Source organism: Berghia stephanieae, chromosome 2, assembly GCF_034508935.2.
Source record: "Berghia stephanieae isolate SIO BIC M18660-M18661 chromosome 2, UCSD_Bste_1.3, whole genome shotgun sequence".
NCBI lineage: Eukaryota > Metazoa > Mollusca > Gastropoda > Nudibranchia > Aeolidiidae > Berghia > Berghia stephanieae.
Window position 1 is genome coordinate 3,457,838 of NC_088361.1, and position 21,815 is coordinate 3,479,652.

The 21,815-nt window shown below is 33.9% G+C and overlaps 1 protein-coding gene across 4 annotated transcripts in view; it reads right to left on the bottom strand.

Annotated features, from left to right (window-relative positions):
* The window catches only part of LOC144964179 (adenylate cyclase type 1-like), a 258,709-nt gene that overhangs the window by 25,615 nt on the left and 211,279 nt on the right, over positions 1-21,815 (bottom strand). For 2 of the 4 annotated variants that reach the window (XM_078898145.1, XM_078898144.1), the window contains exons 9-16: positions 20,011-20,028; positions 10,972-11,166; positions 9,349-9,408; positions 7,198-7,235; positions 4,738-4,888; positions 3,896-4,078; positions 1,653-1,748; positions 162-415 (exon numbers count right to left, since the gene is read on the bottom strand). In XM_078898145.1, coding sequence (XP_078754271.1) covers positions 162-415; positions 1,653-1,748; positions 3,896-4,078; positions 4,738-4,888; positions 7,198-7,235; positions 9,349-9,408; positions 10,972-11,166; positions 20,011-20,028 — 995 coding nt within the window. The remainder of the gene's footprint in view (positions 1-161; positions 416-1,652; positions 1,749-3,895; positions 4,079-4,737; positions 4,889-7,197; positions 7,236-9,348; positions 9,409-10,971; positions 11,167-20,010; positions 20,029-21,815) is intronic. The other 2 variants (XM_078898146.1, XM_078898147.1) reach the window with 1 other exon arrangement.

Sequence of the window (21,815 nt, forward strand, 5' to 3'; positions counted from 1 at the left end):
AGTAGTTGTTGTAGTAGTTGTAGTAGTAGTATAAGTCTTTATTGTTTTGTTTGCTTTTATTTACTTTCTTCCGATTATAGTACCAGTTGGTGTAATAATGAATTAAAAACAAAACAAAAATCAAAACCCAGAGGTCTTCATGACCTTGACATTTTACTTACAGTGTAGCCCTATCGAATGAATCGAAGATGCTTTGGTGAGTTAATTCCATGACGACAATGTGACCAACAGCTATGATGACCATGAAAACGATTTTTAATAAGGGATTTATTTTTATGAACAAGGACAGGAGGAAAAAACAGAGGATTCCGCTAATGACGATATAGCTTGGATCCTCACAAGAGAGGTGCTTGTCTTCATTCATGAGATTCAAGGCTCGAAGGAAAGACAATCCTTGCCCACCGGAACAACAAAGCTGAAAGAGAAATAACAAGAAATGTGAAATTAATCTTAATATACGCATAGACTATGGAATCGTTTACCATCTGATGCAGTGGAATCTGACAGTCCTGATATTTTTAATCATTTAGTATCACTGAGTATTCAGTAACATCTTCAGACACCAAAGCTCACTGTATGACACATTAAAACATCCTTCATCAATTTCTATTCTTATCGCATTTTTATTAAAATCAAACGTAGTTCGGTACTTAAATTTGAGATTTTTACACAACGTAAAAGAAGAAGAAGAAGAAGAAGAAGAAGAAGAAGAAGAAGAAGAAGAAGAAGAAGAAGAAGAAAAAGAAGAAGAAGAAGAAGAAGAAGACGAGAAGAAGAAGAGAAGAAGAAGAAGCAGAGAGAGATGATGAAACAGAAGAAGAAGAAGAAGAAGAAGAAGAAGAAGAAGAAGAAAAAGAAGAAGAAGAAGAAGAAGAAGACACATCTACCTTTTACTATCAATTCCACTTAAAATGATATAAATTGGATATTCATGAAATTTGATTTTGGTCATATCCTTTCCTAAATCATATTTCGAACCCGATCTGATTAACGAGAAACTTCCTAAAGACACAGTTTATAACAGACAATAATAGAAGTAGATACTCTTGAATGCAACAGGGATCTGTATTACTCTATGTGCTACTTTTTCCATGAAGGCTGCACTCTTTGGTGAAGAGTTTGCTTTTATCGCTCATCAACTGTATCAATTATACACAATAGTTTCATGTATAATTGAAGCTTAAATAATGTAACTTTTATAACTTTTACTCAGAGAATTTGACTTTTGAATCTATTATTTAGAAGTCATAGAATTTATGTTATCGAACTCTCTTCATCAATAAATGTGCATCACTATTTTGTCTTTCGAGCGCTGCTCTTTTGGGAATTCCTGTCGTGTTTTAAATCGCAGCATGAGCTCGAGAGTCGGAACAAAGTTCGGATTCCAGAACGCAGAAGTGCAAACAATCTTCTAACATATCCCTCAAAAGATTCCAATTTCATTGTTTCAAATGGAAACATTTTTCAAACATACAAGAAAAGAAGCAAATTACTCCTACACTTTCACAAGAAATAGTCGATCTTCAATTGTGGACGGAAAAAGACGTGTCTTGGACATATCATTGTAATATATGTATATATAAATCTCCGTTACTACTCGTGTGACACGATTCTTATGTAATTTCTGGCACTGGCGTGATGTTTTTACTTACCACATTTGCTTGCACCATAAGGTATGGAATGAGTACAGTCGTGATGGCAATGAACACACGCAGCTTGGTAGATTTTCGTATGTCAAAGCTGGTACACTGAAATGACAAGGATAATTAACCAGTAAACTACAGTACTTTGGACAGCCACATATTTAAAAATTGCCCAGAAAACTTTTCTTTCAAATATCGAATGATTTAAATGACCCTCATCTTGGAAAAAACACTCTCAAACCCGGGACCACGCCAAATTACTCCATACCCACAATTTTTAAACATCAATTTATAAAATCGCTTACTACAACTTTTCTATTGACCTTTTGATTCTACATTACGTGCCATGTAATTTATACTATGTAATTTTTCTCAGTCAATTTACAATAGTAATATACCGTAACTAATTCTTAGCTTTTTACTGATTTTTTTTCCTTATATGTTGACATCAATATACCTTTTCTAGATATTTATATCTTTACACGTTTATAATCTGTATGTCCCTTAATTTACACTATGTAATTATTCTTACAGCCTACAATATTATTACACTTCTATACCTATTACCAAATTTTACTTTACCACATCTTATTTACGTATATTATGTTTATGTATGTATCATTGTCGGCATTTTATACGTCTGTACAAAAATTTCCTTTTGGATGAATAAAGTACATTATTATTATTATTATTATTATTATATTATTATTATTATTATTATTACTATTATTATTATTACATTATTAATTTTTTAAATACGTGTCTTTCCACAATACGGCAGTTAAATGGTTAAACTTTATATTGCTGAACCTTTATCATACCCAATGTGTTCTTAACAATGGACTTTTTTCTCGAAATCTGTAGACATAAGACAATAGAAAATTGAATACAAAGATAAATAAATCAATTAATAAATAATTATTCCCTTCCCGGATCTCTACCACTACTTATGCGATTCACAAACGCAATGTCTGTTCCAGCATTATCCGATATGGGATCAAATATTCATGACTTAGTGTAGAGTAGAAGTCCCGTTTTACATTTCATTTTGTTTATTACAAGCTGTGTGCACATAATATTAGCAACAGGCCCGAAAGACGAGCATAATTATGGACACGCTCCAGCATTGTTGTACAAGACAAGATCTTGCAGGGGTTTGAGAGTATTCAAACTGCCACTGGTAGCCCATAATAATTTAGATTGTCATATTTGCCATAAGTTAAAGGGTATACTTTTGGTCGTATTTTATGTTGTTTCATGAAATAAAATTTTTGAGTTGTATCTGTTGCCCACAAGGTAAAGTGTTATTATTAGGGGTTTAAAAAAAGATTTTATTAAATTATTAATTTATAATTCAATCTATTCAACAATTAATATATTAATTGAATTTTAAATTGTTTTCTTCTTTTTCTTCTTCTTCTTCTTCTTCTTCTTCTTCTTCTTCTTCTTCTTCTTCTTCTTCTTCTTCTTCTTCTTCTCTTCTTCTTCTTCTTGTTCTTGTTCTTGTTATTATTATTATTATTGTTTGCTTTGCTTTATTATTGATTTTACTTACTTTGATTTTTTTGTTTGGAAATAGTATATTCATGTATGAGTTATTTTGGCAATTGCCTAAAAATAAACCTTTGAATTTTGAATATGGCTTACCATTTACCGAAAAAATGTTTATTTGAACATGAGCCGAGTAAGGAAATATGTGTATATAATAATTATTTGGAAATTAACAAGGCCGTTTTTTATCTGTCTATTAGCCTGTTTTTATTTCGTTAACCGCTTACTACAGATCTGGGGATAAACTCTATTATAAATCAACATTCCACCCTCCCGTTGATTAGCTGAACCAAGTATTTTTTTTTCTTTGGGAGGGGCGGGGGGGGGGGGGGGAATACGTTATTATAGAGAGTTCGACTTTCAAAAAAATATCATAAGATGTCTTATTTAAAAAGTTAAAGATTCTAACGCCGTAAAGTTACTTTCTTTGGACGCCGGGAAGATCTTTCGCTAAAATGAGAATATCTGGTCTTTTGTATTCTCTTCTTCTCAGGTTATAAGTTACGTGCACATATTTGAAGGTCTGATAACCGAGCGCAATTATGGGTTTGATTCAATGTTGTTGTAAAGGACAATATTTTGCGTTGGTTTGAGAGTATTTCCATGACAACCATCATGAGACCACAGCAATTTGGGTTATCAGACCTGCAAATAAGTAAACGTCGGTTATAAGGGACAGGGAAATCACATACACTACATACCTTCAGTTTGATGCTAAGGATAAAGATGAGAACTATGGAGGGCCATGTGAATCCAAGAATAAACAACATGAGAAGGAGTAGGGTTCTTGGTAGAATGGTCACCTGGAGGCCGGCGATCAGTATCATCATCAGTAAGGTACATACTAGACTGGACCCGAATGTTATGTCCTCGGTTTCGTGGTACTGTCCGATAGAAACAAAACGATAAGCACATAATAGGTATTCAATTTCTCATTATTACACAGTATTCTCACCTCTTACTTTTTTACTTTTACTACAATATTGTTTCCGTACTTTATTCTAAAGTCTAAATGATAACAATGCATTTATCAAAGTGCTTTCCAATCCATACTGTTGCAGTTTCAACATTTGAAGATATTCGCAATATTTGTGTTGTGCGGGATGGTGTCAGAGAAGTTAATGTAATTTCTTTAAAACTGGAGAAAAAACCTCAATAAAAAAACTCAATAGAAAATCCAATTTTCAAAACTCTGATTGACCCAGACAAAAATTATTACCAGATTGAGGAGAGCAGTTATGAATATACTTTCAAGTAAAAAGACAAGACAGTCCGACTTCCAACATGCCATACACCGACGTACACATATTTACAGGTCTGATAACCCAGCGAAATGATGGGCTGGATCTAAAATTGTAATGAACAAAATCCGCTGTTGGTTTTAGAGTATTTCCGTCACAAAAATGAGCCCAAAAAATTTGGGTTATCAGACCTGCAAATGAGTACTAGTCGGTTTTTATGTATAATCAAGGTACTGGAATTTTCTTAAACATTTTTGGTTTCTGAATTTAGACAAGTCTGAAATATGAAAAGAAACTCTTACCCCCTTTTCCTTTTCTCTATTTTTAAAATGTAGAGTTATAAAATTGACATTATTGGACTTTTCCCTCTCGATGCTACGTGCCGTGAGTGCTTGAGCCAGATATTTATTCACACGATCAATTGGCACCTCAGGAATTTCCGCCATAGTTTGTCTGAAATTATAAAAATGTTTTGGTAAATTAATCCACATATTCAGGTTATTGTCGATTTAAAGTTTATCAACGATAAGTAGATATATTGAATTATGATTAGCGCATCCGCATACAAACGCGAAGGGACTGGGCTCGATCCAGGGTCGGGGAACCTTTTTTCAACGCCAATCTTTTCACAAGTAGTAATAATATGTGACCCCTCGTCTCAAAACGGTATTAAGTCGGGATGATAAAGAAGTTGCTGATAATGTAATCTGTAGCCAGAAATATCAGACTTAAGTTGAGTTTGTATGCTTTATAGAGGAGAATGAACATCATATTTTAGAGTGCTAAATACCATTAATTCATAATTTTGACCAGTTTAACCATAATTTGACTTTTCAGCATCTGGTCCATCCCAACATAATACCGTATTGAGACGTGGGTCAAATATTGTTCGCTGGGTCTGCAAAAATGAAGGAGAGGAACTGATGATCCTTCTTCAATATTTCATTGACTCAGGGTGTTGCTTCACTAGCTGGGTATGAGACCCGTCATCCACATACGATAGAATTGTATGGGACTTATTTAAGTTACCCTTTCAAAGCTCCGGAGTCGCATTGGAATATTTAAATTGTCTTCAGCGACCTTTAAACCTGGATTTTTTCAAGTAAAGGCGGGTACCTCAAAAATTATTTTTAACAAATCGAATCCTTAATTAGAACCTTATTCATTAAATGTGCTCTGGGTGCTTTACAAGGAATCCCAAGCAATGTGTAAGACAGAACATATATGGCGAGACATGCAGTCTGCAAGGATATAGTATCCTTTCTATTCTACATAGACACCACCGTCACCAGCAAGATACTCATTTAACACTCGAGCATGGTGAGAAAATGTGATTAAATATATTTATTATTCTAGACACTCAATTTTCCGCCTTCCACGGCGGGACTCGAATACTGCATGTCACACCACTAGTTCACAAAGCCACACTTAGCCTGAGAATCATCGACTTCCCACAGGTAAAATATTGCCATGTAGATAGATGTCAAAATGATTAGAATTAAGGGGAGTATTCAAGTTGTGACCTCCCAGTTACAAAAATGAACAGTAGAAATATTTTTCCCCATCCATTTATGTTTTTTATGATCTGTATGTTGTTCCGTGATAGCCTTATACGACAATCTTTGCATTCATGAACCTCATTATGTCTAGCGTTAGACAGCACAATAGGGAATGAGATTAGCGGAAGAGTAGCGTCCCTTGATTGGACGTCACCCATAGTCTGTGACGTCACCGGCGGAAAAGTTATTAGAGAGAGAACGTCATGTTGGTTGTGCGCATGCGTCTCTCGTCCTCGCTTCCGGTGAAAGCGGCTTGAGACACTTCAAAACCAAATTGACGTTCTCTCTGTAAGGTGACGTCCAATCAAGGGACGCTACTCTTCCGCTAATATCATTCCCTATAAGGTATATAATTTGTATCGTGTGGTTGGACAGAATCAGCATTGAACAAATATACAGTACACCTTTGAAATACTGTGATCGCAAGGGACCCGATGTCATATGAATTGAACATGACAGGGAAAAGGAGAAATCACTAGTCACTGACGAGTAATTTGGCCCATCATCCATGTGTCACCCTGACAGGTTCTATTGGGTTAAAGACAGGGATTAGAAAGAAAAACTACAATGCCATTGATAGTAATTGTTTTTGTAAAATACTCACTTATGGAGTAGAATTACCAGCCTTGTAATAGACATTCGAGTCATAATCCAAGATGAAGGAATTTACTAAAAATTCGGTTTTATGAGCTTTTTCTAGTCAGAGATTCCTCGGGATTATAGCCTAAACGTGTGCGTTGATCAAATAGATTGTTTTGTTCTGATAAGAAATCAGATTAGTCACATTCCGATGCCATCCCCTCTCATTGTCAAGAATGGGATGACTTGTAATCAAAATCGTTCGTTCTCCTATTTAACAAAAAAAAAAAAAACATTCCCTTTCTTCGTCCCCATGGGGGAAACTTGTCTTTAGGGTCTATTCCAAGGGAAGACTGGAATAACTCAGGCGACAACCGCAGAGCAGCGCCACAAAGTGAGTTAGGGCGAGGTGACTTGCTCAAGGCCACACAGCGCACAGGCGGGTGATCGAACTCGGTACCTTTCGGGTACGAAGCAAAGACCGTACCGCTGAGCCATGTTGCCCTCACCTCGTTGAAATAAAATCTATATCGTCCATTCATACAAGGATAAAGTAGAAATTAAAACGAACTTTTCGCAACTTATAGAGTTTTAATATAATTTAGATATCAAGGGTACAATTACCTGTTCCTGAATGCTTTGCCCTTGTCCATCGGTGAGTTCTGAAAGGTAATTCAAAAATTGGATATTATTTGTTCGCCGATCATTTCACAACCTTAACCCATACAACAATAAGTATCTTTTTGAGCATGGGAATCTGTAAAAGTCTGATAAATGGAATTGGATACAGAACCATAATAATATCTTAAACAACAAGTAGACAATATCAGCTTTTACATTTAGTCAGATACGAAGCGGGCTGTGTGTGTAAGCAGCGACAAAGTTTGCTTTCATCCGTCCTGCTAAAGCCTCAATGCTCGGCCATTCATTTCTATCACTTGCCTTGATCAATATATCACGGATTTCAATCAGTGGCCTGATTTATAGTGGCAAGGATTCCATCAGAGATTGTGGTCAAATATGGATTAGATTCCATTACAGACCTTCCTTAATATGACATGGATTTCATCACAGACTTTCCTCAAGATGACATGGATTTCATCACAGACTTTCCTCAATATGACATGGATTTCATCACAGACTTTCCTCAATATGACATGGATTTCATCACAGACTTTCCTCAAGATGACATGGATTTCATCACAGACTTTCTTCAATATGGCATGGCTTTCATCACAGACTTTCTTCAATATGGCATGGCTTTCATCACAGACTTTCCTCAATATGGCATGGATTTCATCACAGACTTTCTTCAATATGGCATGGATTTCACCACAGACATTCCTCAATATGACATGGATTTCATCACAGACTTTCTTCAATATGGCATGGATTTCATCACAGACTTTCCTCAATATGGCATGGATTTCACCACAGACATTCCTCAATATGGCATGGATTTCATCACAGACCTTCCTCAATATGGCATGGATTTCATCACAGACTTTCCTCAATATGACATGGATTTCATCACAGACCTTCCTCGACATGGATTTCATCACAGACCTTCCTCAATATGGCATGGATTTCATCACAGACCTTCCTCAATATGGCATGGATTTCATCACAGACCTTCCTCAATATGACATGGCTTTCATCACAGACTTTCCTCAATATGCAGGATTTCACCACAGACATTCCTCAATATGGCATGGATTTCACCACAGACATTCCTCAATATGGCATGGATTTCATCACAGACATTCCTCAATGTGGCATGGATTTTTATCACAGACCTTCCTCAATATGGCATGGAATTCATCACAGACCTTCCTCAATATGGCAAGGATTTCAATTCAGACCTTCATCTGGCATACATTTCTATTACATACACTCCCCAATATGGCGTCGTTCCATCACAGACATCCGTACGTTCGTACGTACGTATGTATATCTGCATTATGTATGTATGAAATGTATGTATATATTTATGTATGTATGTACGTACGTATGTATGTATGTATGTATGTATGTATGTATGTACGTACGTATGTATGTATGTATGTATGTATGTATGATGTATCGTATGTATGTATGTATGTATTGTATGTATGTATGTATGTATGTATGTATGTATGTATGTATGTATGTATGTATGTATGTATGTATGTATGTATGTATGTATGTATGTATGTATGTATGTATGTATGTATGTATGTTATGTATGTATGTATGTATGTATGTATGTATGTATGTATGTATGTATGTATGTAGTATGCATGCATGCATGCATGCATGCATGATGTATGTATGTATGTATGTATGTATGTATGTATGTATGTATGTATGTATGTATGTATGTATGTATGTATGTATGTATGTATGTATGTATGTATGTATGTATGTATGCATGTATGTATGTATGTATGTATGTATGTATGTATGTATATATGTATGATGTATGTATGTATGTATATATGTATGTATGTATGATGTATGTATGTATGTAGATGTATGTATGTATGTATGTATGTATGTATGTATGTATGTATGTATGTATGTATATATTTATATACGCATGTATATATGTATGTATCTATATGTATGTATGTATGTATGTATGTATGTATATATTTATATACGCATGTATATATGTATGTATCTATATGTATATGTTATGTATGTATGCTCATATCTATTTATGTGCGTATATTTATGTGTGTATCTATGTGTTTTTTATATTTTATAATAACCACAAACATTAATCTTTCTTACCAGATCAGGTGAAGGAAAATTGAAGCTATCCTGACGTTGAACATCATCAGATATTGTGCCCTTTGAGAGACAGCAAAAATATGTTATTTTAAACTATTAAACAAACGTTCGTGGTATATTATCAGGATTTACACGCTTGTTTAACTAAAACCAGCATTATACCCAGGATCCTGAATAATATAATCTGTCTTCCTAGTATCAGCCCTTAGTATAAATTCTAAAATGCCAAAAGTTTACTCTTTAAAACCTTAGATTTATTTTATGTTTACGGCATTTGGGCCTATACCATTTGGTAATTTATATAAATTCATAACAAAACAACAATCAGGATGGTGTGTGGTGTGTGGTGTGTGTGGACAAATATCGATTGCTCATCCTATATAACATTATACGAATAATAATAATACTGTATGTAATAATACTGTTATGAGCTACAAAGCGAAAGAGAATAAGTGAGAGACCAGTTGAATGTTGGAGAATGACGATGGAGGAAGAAATTGAAATAGGTTGGCATGATATGGGACGATTAAAATTAAGCCGACGTAATGGAGAATAAAAAGGAGTGATTATAACAATACTAGAAATGGGATGATGGTAATGATGATGATGATGATGATGATGATGATGATGATGATGATGATGATGATGATGATGATGATGATGATGATGATGATGATGATGATGATGATGATGATGAAAAATGTATGATCTCTTTAATTGACCGATAGTTATATCATCTACGATTTCAATATAACCACTCAGTAATAATTACTTGTTGAATGACTCATTGATTATATTATTGATAAATAAATCGCTTTTTATTCTTTATATCAAATCTATTTTCTAACGATATGCTATATGAAGATAATTTGAGAAACTAAAACTACCATCATCAGAAGAAAAAGAGGCGATCTTATTCACTGATATAAAATTGTCCATGATGTGCAGAACATTGATTATGAGCCTTTAAACATTGTTTTGGTCACATTCACACGGGGAGATAACGTTGAGACATTTATCACCAGATGTTCTACGAAAATTCGACAGAACTCATTTATCCAACGTACTCTCAGGACATGGAATGCACTTGATTTTAATATAAAAATGTGGAAACATTGATAAATGCTTTTAAAAATTCAGTTGATAAAAAACTCTATACCTTGAAGTACTTATACGATGAATGAGTTTTGTTTTACTTTTCTCTCAGAAACATGCTGATTATGATCAATTGGGCTATGGTGAAACATTATTTATAATGCACTAACTTGACCTTCTGTTTATATATACGATTTGTGTATTTATAATGTCCATGTATCAATTTGATCTTTTTCTTTTGACTGTTATTAACTATTATATATTATTTATATTTGCAAAAACAACAGTGTATTTAAAGGTCTTTTAACCTATGTAACCCTTAACGATTATGATTTGATATTTAATAGATACAATCCTCAAGTAAGCCTTTAGTAATGTTGTGTCCTTGTTATTATATCATATTTTTCCATTTCCAGTTGTGTTTGTATAATGTATGGGGTGAATAATTGCGATTCCAAAAGGAAAGAGAAGGAAATAAAAACCATCATTGTAGAATAATAGTCCTAATCCTTTAATGGCTGCGCTTACCATAGTCTTTGCAATTTTTGGAGTGTTGATAAAAGACTGCTGTGATTGGCTGGTGGACAACACGTCAGAGAATGGAATCTCGGCATTAAACTTGACAGACTGCATCAATCTGATTACACAGTTCGTGACCCCCTTGAAGGACAGCTTGTGAGGTCGCATCCCTGTCCATTCTCTTTGCAGTAGAACGGAATGTTTCTGGAAATTCAAGAAAATAAAAATATCTAATCCGGTGCATATGTACTGGGGAAAATGGTTAACCAGAACAGTTAAGTAAGGAAATAGTTAACAATATCTATTTGATTTACAAAATATAGTGGTTTAAAAAAAGTTATAGTTGTATTTATATTAAGTATTTAAAGATAAAACGTTGATGTAATACTCGTAAATTTATTTAATGACAAAAGCAAAAAGGAATTCTCATCAAATTGATCAGAACTTTATTACTTTTTTTGGGTAAAGGTACTGTTGGAAAGACTTACACACTTGTGTCCATCAGCTGAATGTCGTAAAATTGACTCTTAATTCTTTCTATTTTTGAAAAAAAAATGGTTTTGTAACACAATTCTGCCAGTGTACTATTCAATTAAAATTTACAAAATTAAAAAAAATCGTGGGTCAATCCAGCGCTTCCTTTACCAAATGTTATCAAAATAAACAATTACATTTCCTATCCTAAATTAATTCTGTTAGTTTAAAAAGTCTCCATTATTTCCGCTAAATGGTGACCATTAAATTCATCAATTGTTGCCTCGTTTAATATTGTTTTTCTCTATTAAATTTGTGAATTGAGTGTGTCGTAGCATTCACATATTGCCCTGATTATTCGTAGAACATTTATATTGTGAGGATTTCCCCTGTAATAAATAAATGACCGTGAATGGGGAATTTCAACAAAAAGTACAACACAAATTTAACTTTGACTCATTGTCCGAGCCTCGAAAATTAAGTGGTTATACAAGAAAACTCCAATAATTCATATGCCATTTAAAGAATCAAATAGACCCACTGACATTCAAAGTTATTCAAAATTATAAAGATGTTTTTGGGGAGTTTATTTTAAGGTTTTCAAAGGTTAGATGGGCATTCCAGTTAATCACCTTTCATAGCTATCTTTGCTCATCGTTATTCATGAATCACATTTTACATCTTTATTTATTTATGGATAATTACATTTTTTTTTTCAATTTTTTTAACAGGACAGCAAAATAGCGATACAATTCAAGCTTCAATGAAACCCGTTTGGCATTACTGTTACAGTTTTACTCTGAGTGAAGACGATATCAAGGATTAAAAAATCCGTTTAAAAACATATTTTATTTTAGACCCAAAAATACTCGAAAAGGGAAATTGAAGTTAGAATGGATTTTGAATTTAAATTGCACGTTTAACGCATTGAAATCAGACAAGAAATCTTTTAGTATCACAATCAAAGATATACTAATATAAAAAATTGATATGAGAACTTCAAAAGTAAAAAAAAGACACGTAACAATTAACGCTTCGGGCTCGAAACTCTTATGGAGAAGAGCTTTGACCCTGAAGTGCTTTTCTTTGTGTATTTTAATCTTTTTGAAGCAGATTTGTGATCAGTGCAACTTTGTGGTTTTTGGTATGATACTTGCCTTTGGACAAGATTTTTTTTCTTTCTTTAAAAAAAAAGTAAGTATTTACTTTGTTTCCAATATATTTTTCAGTTTTGTCTTTAGTTATCTTTTAAAGTATACAATGACTATTGTTTGAAAAAAGTACGCGCTTGCTTTGTGCTTTACTCCTTATTGGAGATCTATATAAATTATTTTTCTCTAATAACTTTTCGATTAGATATAGCAGTTAAGTATTTACTTTTTGTGTCTATATAATTCATCTGAAAAATGTCGGCCATCCAAAATCTTGGGCTCTTCCAGATTATAATACGCTGACTATTTTTGACATAGAGGATCTAAAAAGAAGTCTTCGTATTGTCATGCAATGCAAAAGTAATTTTAAGCGTCACTGCATCAGAGCATAACATTATTATATCCCTATCTTTTTTGTCTATTATTTCTTTTGTGAATTAACCCTCTCCTTACCACCCATAGGAAAATCGTCACATTCGTTACGATGCAGCCGACAATGTTTTTTATTCTGATTTCATTTTGTTATAGTTAAAGCCATAAAAAATCTACACTGTGTTGCAGAGCTCATTTTACTGAAAAAAAAAATAGAATATACTCGTTACTAATCTATTTGAAAAATCTATTTTTGTGTTGGTTGAGTATGAAGTTTTGGGTGACAGTCTGAAAATAGCTGGTAAGGAGAGAGTTAAGCATGCACTAAAAATCCATAAATGCATGATCATGAGTCGCCACTCGTGCTTAATGATCTGCGCTAAGGTGATGACGTAATTACAGAACAAGAGAGAGAGAGAGAGAGAGAGAGAGAGAGAGAGAGAGAGAGAGAGAGAGAGAGAGAGAGGGTACTTACATAAATAGTTGACATTTTCAATTCAATTCAATTGTTTTGCTTTTAGTCTTCTTAATTTAATAAATTCCTTATTTAATGGTGTTGGATGAGAAGGGGTGTAATGATAAGATTAAATAACCTTTATTTTATCGTTGTAATTTACGATTTCACGATGTTGTTGAAAATGCTCACAAACTAAAATGACAGCCGGTGTGGCATGTGCTTGTGGTGTGGTTATTACCTGAACCATCTACATAACCTACTCATCCATTTACATCACTATTAGTATAACATCGGTAATGGACTATGATATTAATGGACATCAACAGATGGACAGAAACATAACCGGTCAAGCAATAATTGATTGAAAGTAGCAATACACAAAACAAAGTGCACCGAATTGACCATTCCAGAACATGCACCAATGAGCAGTGATTTTAATTTATGATGTAACGATTTGAGGTTCAGAGCGTAAGCCTGGCGGCCAAGATACGAGGGCGCTTGAATAAGATTAGGCAGTTCTTGAAGCACAGAATTAGACAGAACGTTTTGTGTGTATGAGTATGAGTGTATGCATGTGTGCATCGTGTGTGTATGAGTGTATGTGTGTGTTACCATTTAAAACTGCTCCGTCCTTGACTAACCAATCATTCATCTAAAAGTCCGGGTATTTTCTGGATTTCTATATTTCTCATTATAGCTTGACCTCACATGAATATTGCGACATTAAAACAGGAAGAAAGAAGGACAATTATGAGAGAAAACACAAACCGTGTACACTTAGATTACAAGATTCTAAAATTTGCTTGAACAATATTTTACGTGTAAGGCTTTTTTATTCAATGGTATCATTTTTTCCTACCAATTATGGAAATATTGCGTTTCTATTTAATGTAATGTGTATTTACAGCGTCAACCTTTGGAATGTGCATTTGTTATGTAAAACTCAAGCAGCCATGCATGACTGTACAAGGCAATCATTCGCACACAATGGACAGCTGCAGCTTCTGTTAATTACACTATGACCATCTACAAAATACGCCCATTCGTTACTGCACTTATGAAACGTCCTGAAACTTTCGGCGAGTCGCATTATCACAATGCGTTGTTCCATCAAATGCTCTCTCCGGCTCTTCCAGACCATTATTACAACGCGTGCAAGAGGGGGCCGCCACCAGATTCCTCTCATTTCAATGTGACCTCCGCTTTTCAGGTCCTGGACATTCTTTTATTGGTAGCCAATGCCTCCTCTTACTACATTAGTGCGGCTTTGTTGTCAATATCAATGACACATGGCTTTAGAACAGCATGTACTAGCTTTAGACCCAAGGTACGTAATATGTATACGCACAAAACTCAAAAATCAAATTCTACGTTGAAGAATCCTAATCTTTAAAAAAAGTGAATGATAATGCACCCCAGTATCAGACATGCTTTCAAATAAACTACATTGAATCTCTTGGCAATCATTAGCCGGTGCTCCATGCATTAAGCAACTTTAAACTTGCCCAAGATTTATTGATTTCATTTGATTTGTCAATAACATTCTAAAGAACTAAAATGAAAGTGGAAATGAATGGATGAAGCCATTAAAAATTGTTTCACTCTTTCTTAACAAATTCATGACGATAATGATGACAATTTTTTTCTATTACTACTACTACTATTATTATTATTACTATTATTATTATTATTATTATTATTATTATTATTATTATTATTATTATTATTATTATTATTATTATAATTATTATTATTAGCTTTATTATTATTATTATTATTATTATTATTATTATTATTATTATTATCATCATCATCATCATCATCATCAAACAATGACAATCAAATCTTTCTTAACAAATTCATGACGATTTATGACAATTTTTTACTATTCTATTATTATTATTATTATTATTATTATTATTATTATTATTATTATTATTAATATTATTATTATTATTATCATTATTATTATTATTATTATTATTATTATTATTATTAATTATTATTATTATTATTATTATTATTATTATTATTATTATTATTATTATCACCAGTAATATAAATATATATGAAAATTTAATTATGAACATTTATATAATGCATTTTGAGGGATTTACAATGCTCAAAACGCTTAACGTTGTTTCATTAATTCCCTAGCCCCTATACGGAACAATATTTCCCTTTCATACAGTATCATTAACTGTTGGGCGTCCTTTTGTACTACCATTCTTACAATATCCATCCGTCACTGAGTCGAGTGGGGAAATATGCGGTAAGTGCTTTGCCCAAGGACACCACGTCGGGATCACCCATCTAACCACGCTTAACATCACTTGACTGTTTGACAAATGAGACGCCGTAATACTGAGTCACCGAGTCAAACATTAAAATGATTTTGATTATAATAAAAACAATAACAACAATAAAATTAATGATGATGATGATGATGATGGTGATGATAATAATAATAATAATAATATTTATCATGATCATGGTCGTTAATTTTATAGATATGTTTGTCTTACAACTGCTTTCTGATACCCACGGCTACTATTTATGATACGGTTTATTGTTTTCAAAGTGACAAATGAATGAAATAATAATCACAAACAAATCACCAACAAAAAGCACCAACGTGTATAGACGAGAGTGTGCTTACATTATTGAGTAAATTTACATAACCTGGATTTTTGTTGTTGTTGTTGTTGAATTTAAATTCTAAAAGCAAAGTAATGGCCTCTTATTGCAATTCATAATTAAAGCAATATTTTGTGGATGGCTAAATGATATAAATAAATAAATATGTGCATATAATATAGTTATTAGATCAAAATTCAAACGCGCGCGTTTTGACCTGCATGTTTGAAATCAATGTGTGAACTGGATTGAAAATTGGTAACACTACTCCAATTGCCTAAAATATTATGAATTAAAAATTTCGGGACAAATAATCAATTCATTAATTCATTTGTAAGGTAGCTTATTAACACTAAATATGTATTTAAAAAACTTAGGATCAACCCTGTCAGTTTTATTTCAAATCTTACGCAGCTTAACTACACCCATTGAGCACGAATACACCTTTTCAGAACATGGCAAAAATAATTAAAATCACATAAGCTACACAATTTTTAGTGGTCACACTCTCTCTTTGAATCCTTTAAAGCAATGGATTTTGACCGACGTGTATATATATATATATATGCAGGTCTGACATCCAAATCTAATTATAGGCCTAGTTTAACATTGTTGTAATGGACAATAGGGAATGAGATTAGCGGAAGAGTAGCGTCCCTCCTCCGTGTTTTAAGTGAAAGAGCTATACAAGTTCAGACCCCACTATACCTCTGTTTTGTCGACTACAAAAAAGCTTTTGATAGAGTACGCCACGAAAAAATACTAAAACAACTGCACTCCATTGGCGCTGATAAGAAAGACCTCAGACTCATGCAAACATTATACTACACCCAGCAGGCATCTATCAAAATCGGAAACTCTACAGGAAATTCCATTCCTATTAAGAAAGGAGTCCGTCAAGGATGTGTTGCCTCACCAGATCTGTTTAATCTATACCAAGAAACAATCATGAGGGGCATAACTAATATGGAGGGAATAAAAGTAGGAGGTCACAACATAAATAATATAAGATACGCAGACGATACGGTACTCGTTGCAACATCAGAAATCCAACTTCAAAGGATTGTTGACAAAGTGGTAGTAGATAGTGAAGCCAAGGAAATGGAAGTGAATATCACCAAAACGGAATGCATGGTAATACAGAAAAACCCCGAAAACAACAACACCTGCAATATAACGATTCACGGCGAGCAACTTACCAACGTAGAAAGTTTTAAATACCTGGGTTCAATAGTGACAACAGATGGAAGATGTAACCGAGACATACGAGCAAGAATAACTCAAGCCAAACAGGCCTTTATGGACCTCGGAAACATTTTGAAAAACAAACAGATGTCGTTCGGGATTAGATTCCGAGTCTCGAAGTGCTACGTATGGCCAATCTTGTTATACGGATGCGAAAGCTGGACTACAAATGCAGAAACACAAAAGAACATTGAAGCTTTTGAAATGTGGTGTTTGAGAAGGATGCAGAGAATATCGTATACTGCACACAAAACGAACGAAGAAGTGCTAAAACAAACATACCAACAAAGGAAACTAATGCCCTTAATAGCGGATCGACAACTATCCTTTTTCGGACACATAGTAAGGAAAGATAAGAATGAATACCTGGCAAGTTGTGGAAAAATACCTGGTAAACGCGCCCGGAGGAGACAAAGAAAACACTCATAGATCAACTGAAGGGCTTCACCAGCCTAACAATCCAAGAGCTGTTTGAAAAGGCAAGAGACAGGGAGGAATGGAGAGAGATAATTCATGCAGTATCCGAAGCCTGGACCAGGCATGGAACCTAGAAGAAGAAGAAGCGTCCCTTGATTGGACGTCACCCATAGTCTGTGACGTCACCGGCGGAAAACTTATTAGAGAGAGAACGTCATGTTGGTTGTGCGCATGCGTCTCTCGTTCTCTCTCTAATAACTTTTCCGCCGGTGACGTCACAGACTATAGGTGACGTCCAATCAAGGGACGCTACTCTTCCGCTAATCTCATTCCCTATTGTCCATTGCAACAATGTTAAACTAGGCCTATAATTAGATTTGGATGTCAGACCTGTTTGTGTCATATTTTGAGATTTTCATTCCAACAATGAGCCTATAAGGAATTGGGTTATCAGACCAGCAAATAAGTGCCCATTGGTTTTGAGATGTAAAATCACCACAGTGCAAACCGTTGCTTTCAGCTTATTTCAATATTTCCCAAATGAAGCCAAACGAGGATGTTTATTTCACAGCATCGAAACTGTCCGTGTTACAACTTATATAAAAAATGATAAATATAAAAATATACACAAGACTGTTGGGGTCAAATGCCATGGACCATCACTTTGAGAAGTACTGTGCTACACCACTGGAAAACAACAAGTTATTTTATATTTCTTTACAGTAAAAATTATGTTACTCGGGAGAAATGCAATGAAAACACCACAAACATCAAGGGAATTTGCAATTGCACAATTCTAGATGGCGGTACAAATTTCAACTCTTAGATTCCTAATGGTTTTTTTTTTTTTAAATCGAAGATCGCATACATGGTATCACACTCTTTCAGACGGGAGTTAAGAAATAGAGCAAAACAAGTGCGTTTGAGTTTTGAAACGAACGATAGTATTTTTGAGACTTACAAACTTCATTTCTGAGTTAAATTGTAAATAAAGCAACTACGAACAAAGGAAGGATTGAGAAGAGAGCAAAATTAAGCGATAGAGGGAATTAAAGAAATGAACAACCCAGGTGGCGATTATTGTCCTTAAAACCAAAGACTTTGGATGCCTCCATTTCATTGAAATAAGGTAAAACTGAGATAAAAGATGCAAGATATGGCTATCATCAGATTTGTTCATGCATTTTGCTTTCTCTTTGGGGTATCATTCACATATATCATACTGTTGATATTAATCAAGACTTCGAGCTGGGAAAATTAATGCCAAATGTTATCAAATGCACCAATTTTAGCCTGAACCGTTATATATATATATATATATATATATATATATATATATATATATATAATATATATATATAATATATATATATAATATATGTATATCATATAAACCTATTTATAACATATCGATGCTAAACTAATAATAATTTTTAATATATTATAACTTATTAATCGTATATATTTAAAGTATTTTTTCAAAAATATTTAACCACAATTTTGAGACAAGACTACATTAAATGTATTCAGTTTTTGCCATCGTTAGGCATGCATTAGTTATTTTGACTCGATTGTTTCTTGAAGTGGTTCCAGTTTAAAGTTAATTAACAAGAATTTCGAGCACTTTTCGTACCATATTTGTATCAAACACGATTCAATATAATATAATATATATATATATATATATATAATATTGTATATCATATGAAACCGTCATTTATACACATGCTTCGATGCTAAACGTAGATAAGTTGAACATTGGATTGGAATTGGATTAACAACTTATTACTCGTGAGTTATTTGTAAAGGTATTCTGTGTGCAAGAAATATTATAACAACTGCACATATAATAACGAAGCAAAACAACAGACACAACATTTAAAGTAATCAGTTTGTATACCAAACACGGTTTGTAAAGCCATGCAAATTAACCCCAATACTTTGCACAACTCGAGGATTGAAAGCAACACAGAATTTGAAACCACAGAAATCCGAAAACATCGTTTTGTCTACGATAAATATTGCTATAGAGCAGTTTTTTTTTGCACCCTTTGTTTTTTATGTAAATGGTAAAAGGCTACAATAAAATATTAAAAAGGATTTTTAGAGAAAATATTTATGTTTTTAAAAAGTGTACGTTGGTAATAACTCATTGAATTCTCTCACGCCATTCTTCAAACATACACATTCAAAAGCACACATTATTGGAAATGCAAATAAGGCAGTCATATTCAGTTAATATCAAAAGCATATTAGATGGTATTCAAATATATACAGAGGAATATCTAAACTCACTTCACTCCATATTATCCTCTGTAAGAGAACCATAGAGAGGGGGGAGAAACACGTCACAATGAAAGAAAAAAAAAACTGAGAAGAAAGTACTTTAAAGAAGAAAAAAACTCTTGGAGGGAAGATTATGTGGTACATTTCTACTGTTTTGAGTTTGTGTGTTTCAAAACAAGAGCATGCAATCTACGCTAGTGTACTCGTTAATCAAAATAAAATAAAAACGAGTAAAAAGGACACGAGTAACAAATTAATCCCAACAATGTCGGATCGATGCATGGAACTCTTAAGCGGCGGGTTTGGAGTTTATTTATTGATTTACTTTTTGGTTTGGATTTTGCTTTGGTTAGATTTTTTTTTGCTATAACCTAGCATTAGATATTTCCCTATTCAACAAAACAACGATGTCCTCATTCGGACTTCATTACAACCCGAGGCGCATTGCAATAAAATAAAATATATTTTAAAAATTCCCTTTATTCATCCCATAGGGCAAATTTGTTTCTAGAGTCTATTCCAAGGGAAGACTGGAATAGCCCAGGCATCAGTCGCTGTGCAGCGCCGCAATTGAGCTAGGGCGAGGTGACTTGCCACACAGCGCGGCGGCGTGCAATCGAACTCGGTACCTTTCGGGTAGGAAGCAAAGACCGTACCGCTGAGCCACGCTGCAGTTACTTCTTTCTTGGTGGAATGAAATGGGCCAGTAATGCATGTGATTACTAAAGAATTACATCTAGACTTTGGTATTTTTTATTACCTCAACATAAACATTGCCATTTGACTTTTGAACTTTGGTTCACTTGCAGATCAACTTTGATGTATTTCCAATTCTATCCTTGATGTAGGGCATTTTGGGTTTTTATTCTCGGAATTCACAACTGACTCCAAGTAACATTATTGGATTTTTTTTATGCTGTCAGAAGTTTTCATCCAGGCTTATCAGAAAATACGTTACATTAGATAAACGTCTTATCCAAATAGTCGCAATCGAATATTGCCGTACGTGACACACTTTGAGGGAGTCGCGTATTCGGCCTGGATTTGTTTTAACTCACTCCTTACCAGCCATTTTTAGAATTTTCCCTGAAAATTCACACCCACCCAACACGATAATAGGCTTCTCTTACTCAAACAAAAAAGTAACAAGTGCATTATATACGGAATATTGTTCAGCAAAATGAGCTCTAAAACACAGTGTTTAGTATTTATAGCTGTAATCAAAACATATATTTAAATTTTGTGATGTACAAGAGAAATCAGAATAAGAAAATTGTCCGTTGCATCGTAACGAATGTGACGATTTTTCCATGGTTGGTAAGGAGAGGGTTAATGAATCCTGTCTGAGGAGAACCTGACGGTTTTATACTTCACGTCATATAGATAATAGATTAGATTTATATTCAGTGATTAAAAAGATCAGGCTAATCAACTAAAGCAAAGAGAATTAATTCTTGACCCCTAGATGCCTGTATGTTCTGTCTGAAGACAGAGACCAACTGCTCTCAAATGTTTTTTTTTTTAATCACACAATCACGTCAAATAGAAAGGGAAAAAATTAGTCTTCCTACTGCACCATTTAAAAGACAAGTAGAGGGATTCCCTCAAGAGTGCTTGCCGCCTCAATATCTGTTTAGCCTGAGTAGCCGCTATTGTAATAATTGTTCCCATCAGGTTCGTCATTAAGTGTCCGAGCTATTTATCTCATTTCGTCTGTATACCCCCTTTGTTGCCAAAAGTTCAATACTAATATGGCTCACCGTCCAACCCGTCAATCAAACATTTATGATATTATTAAGAATTTAAAAACCAGG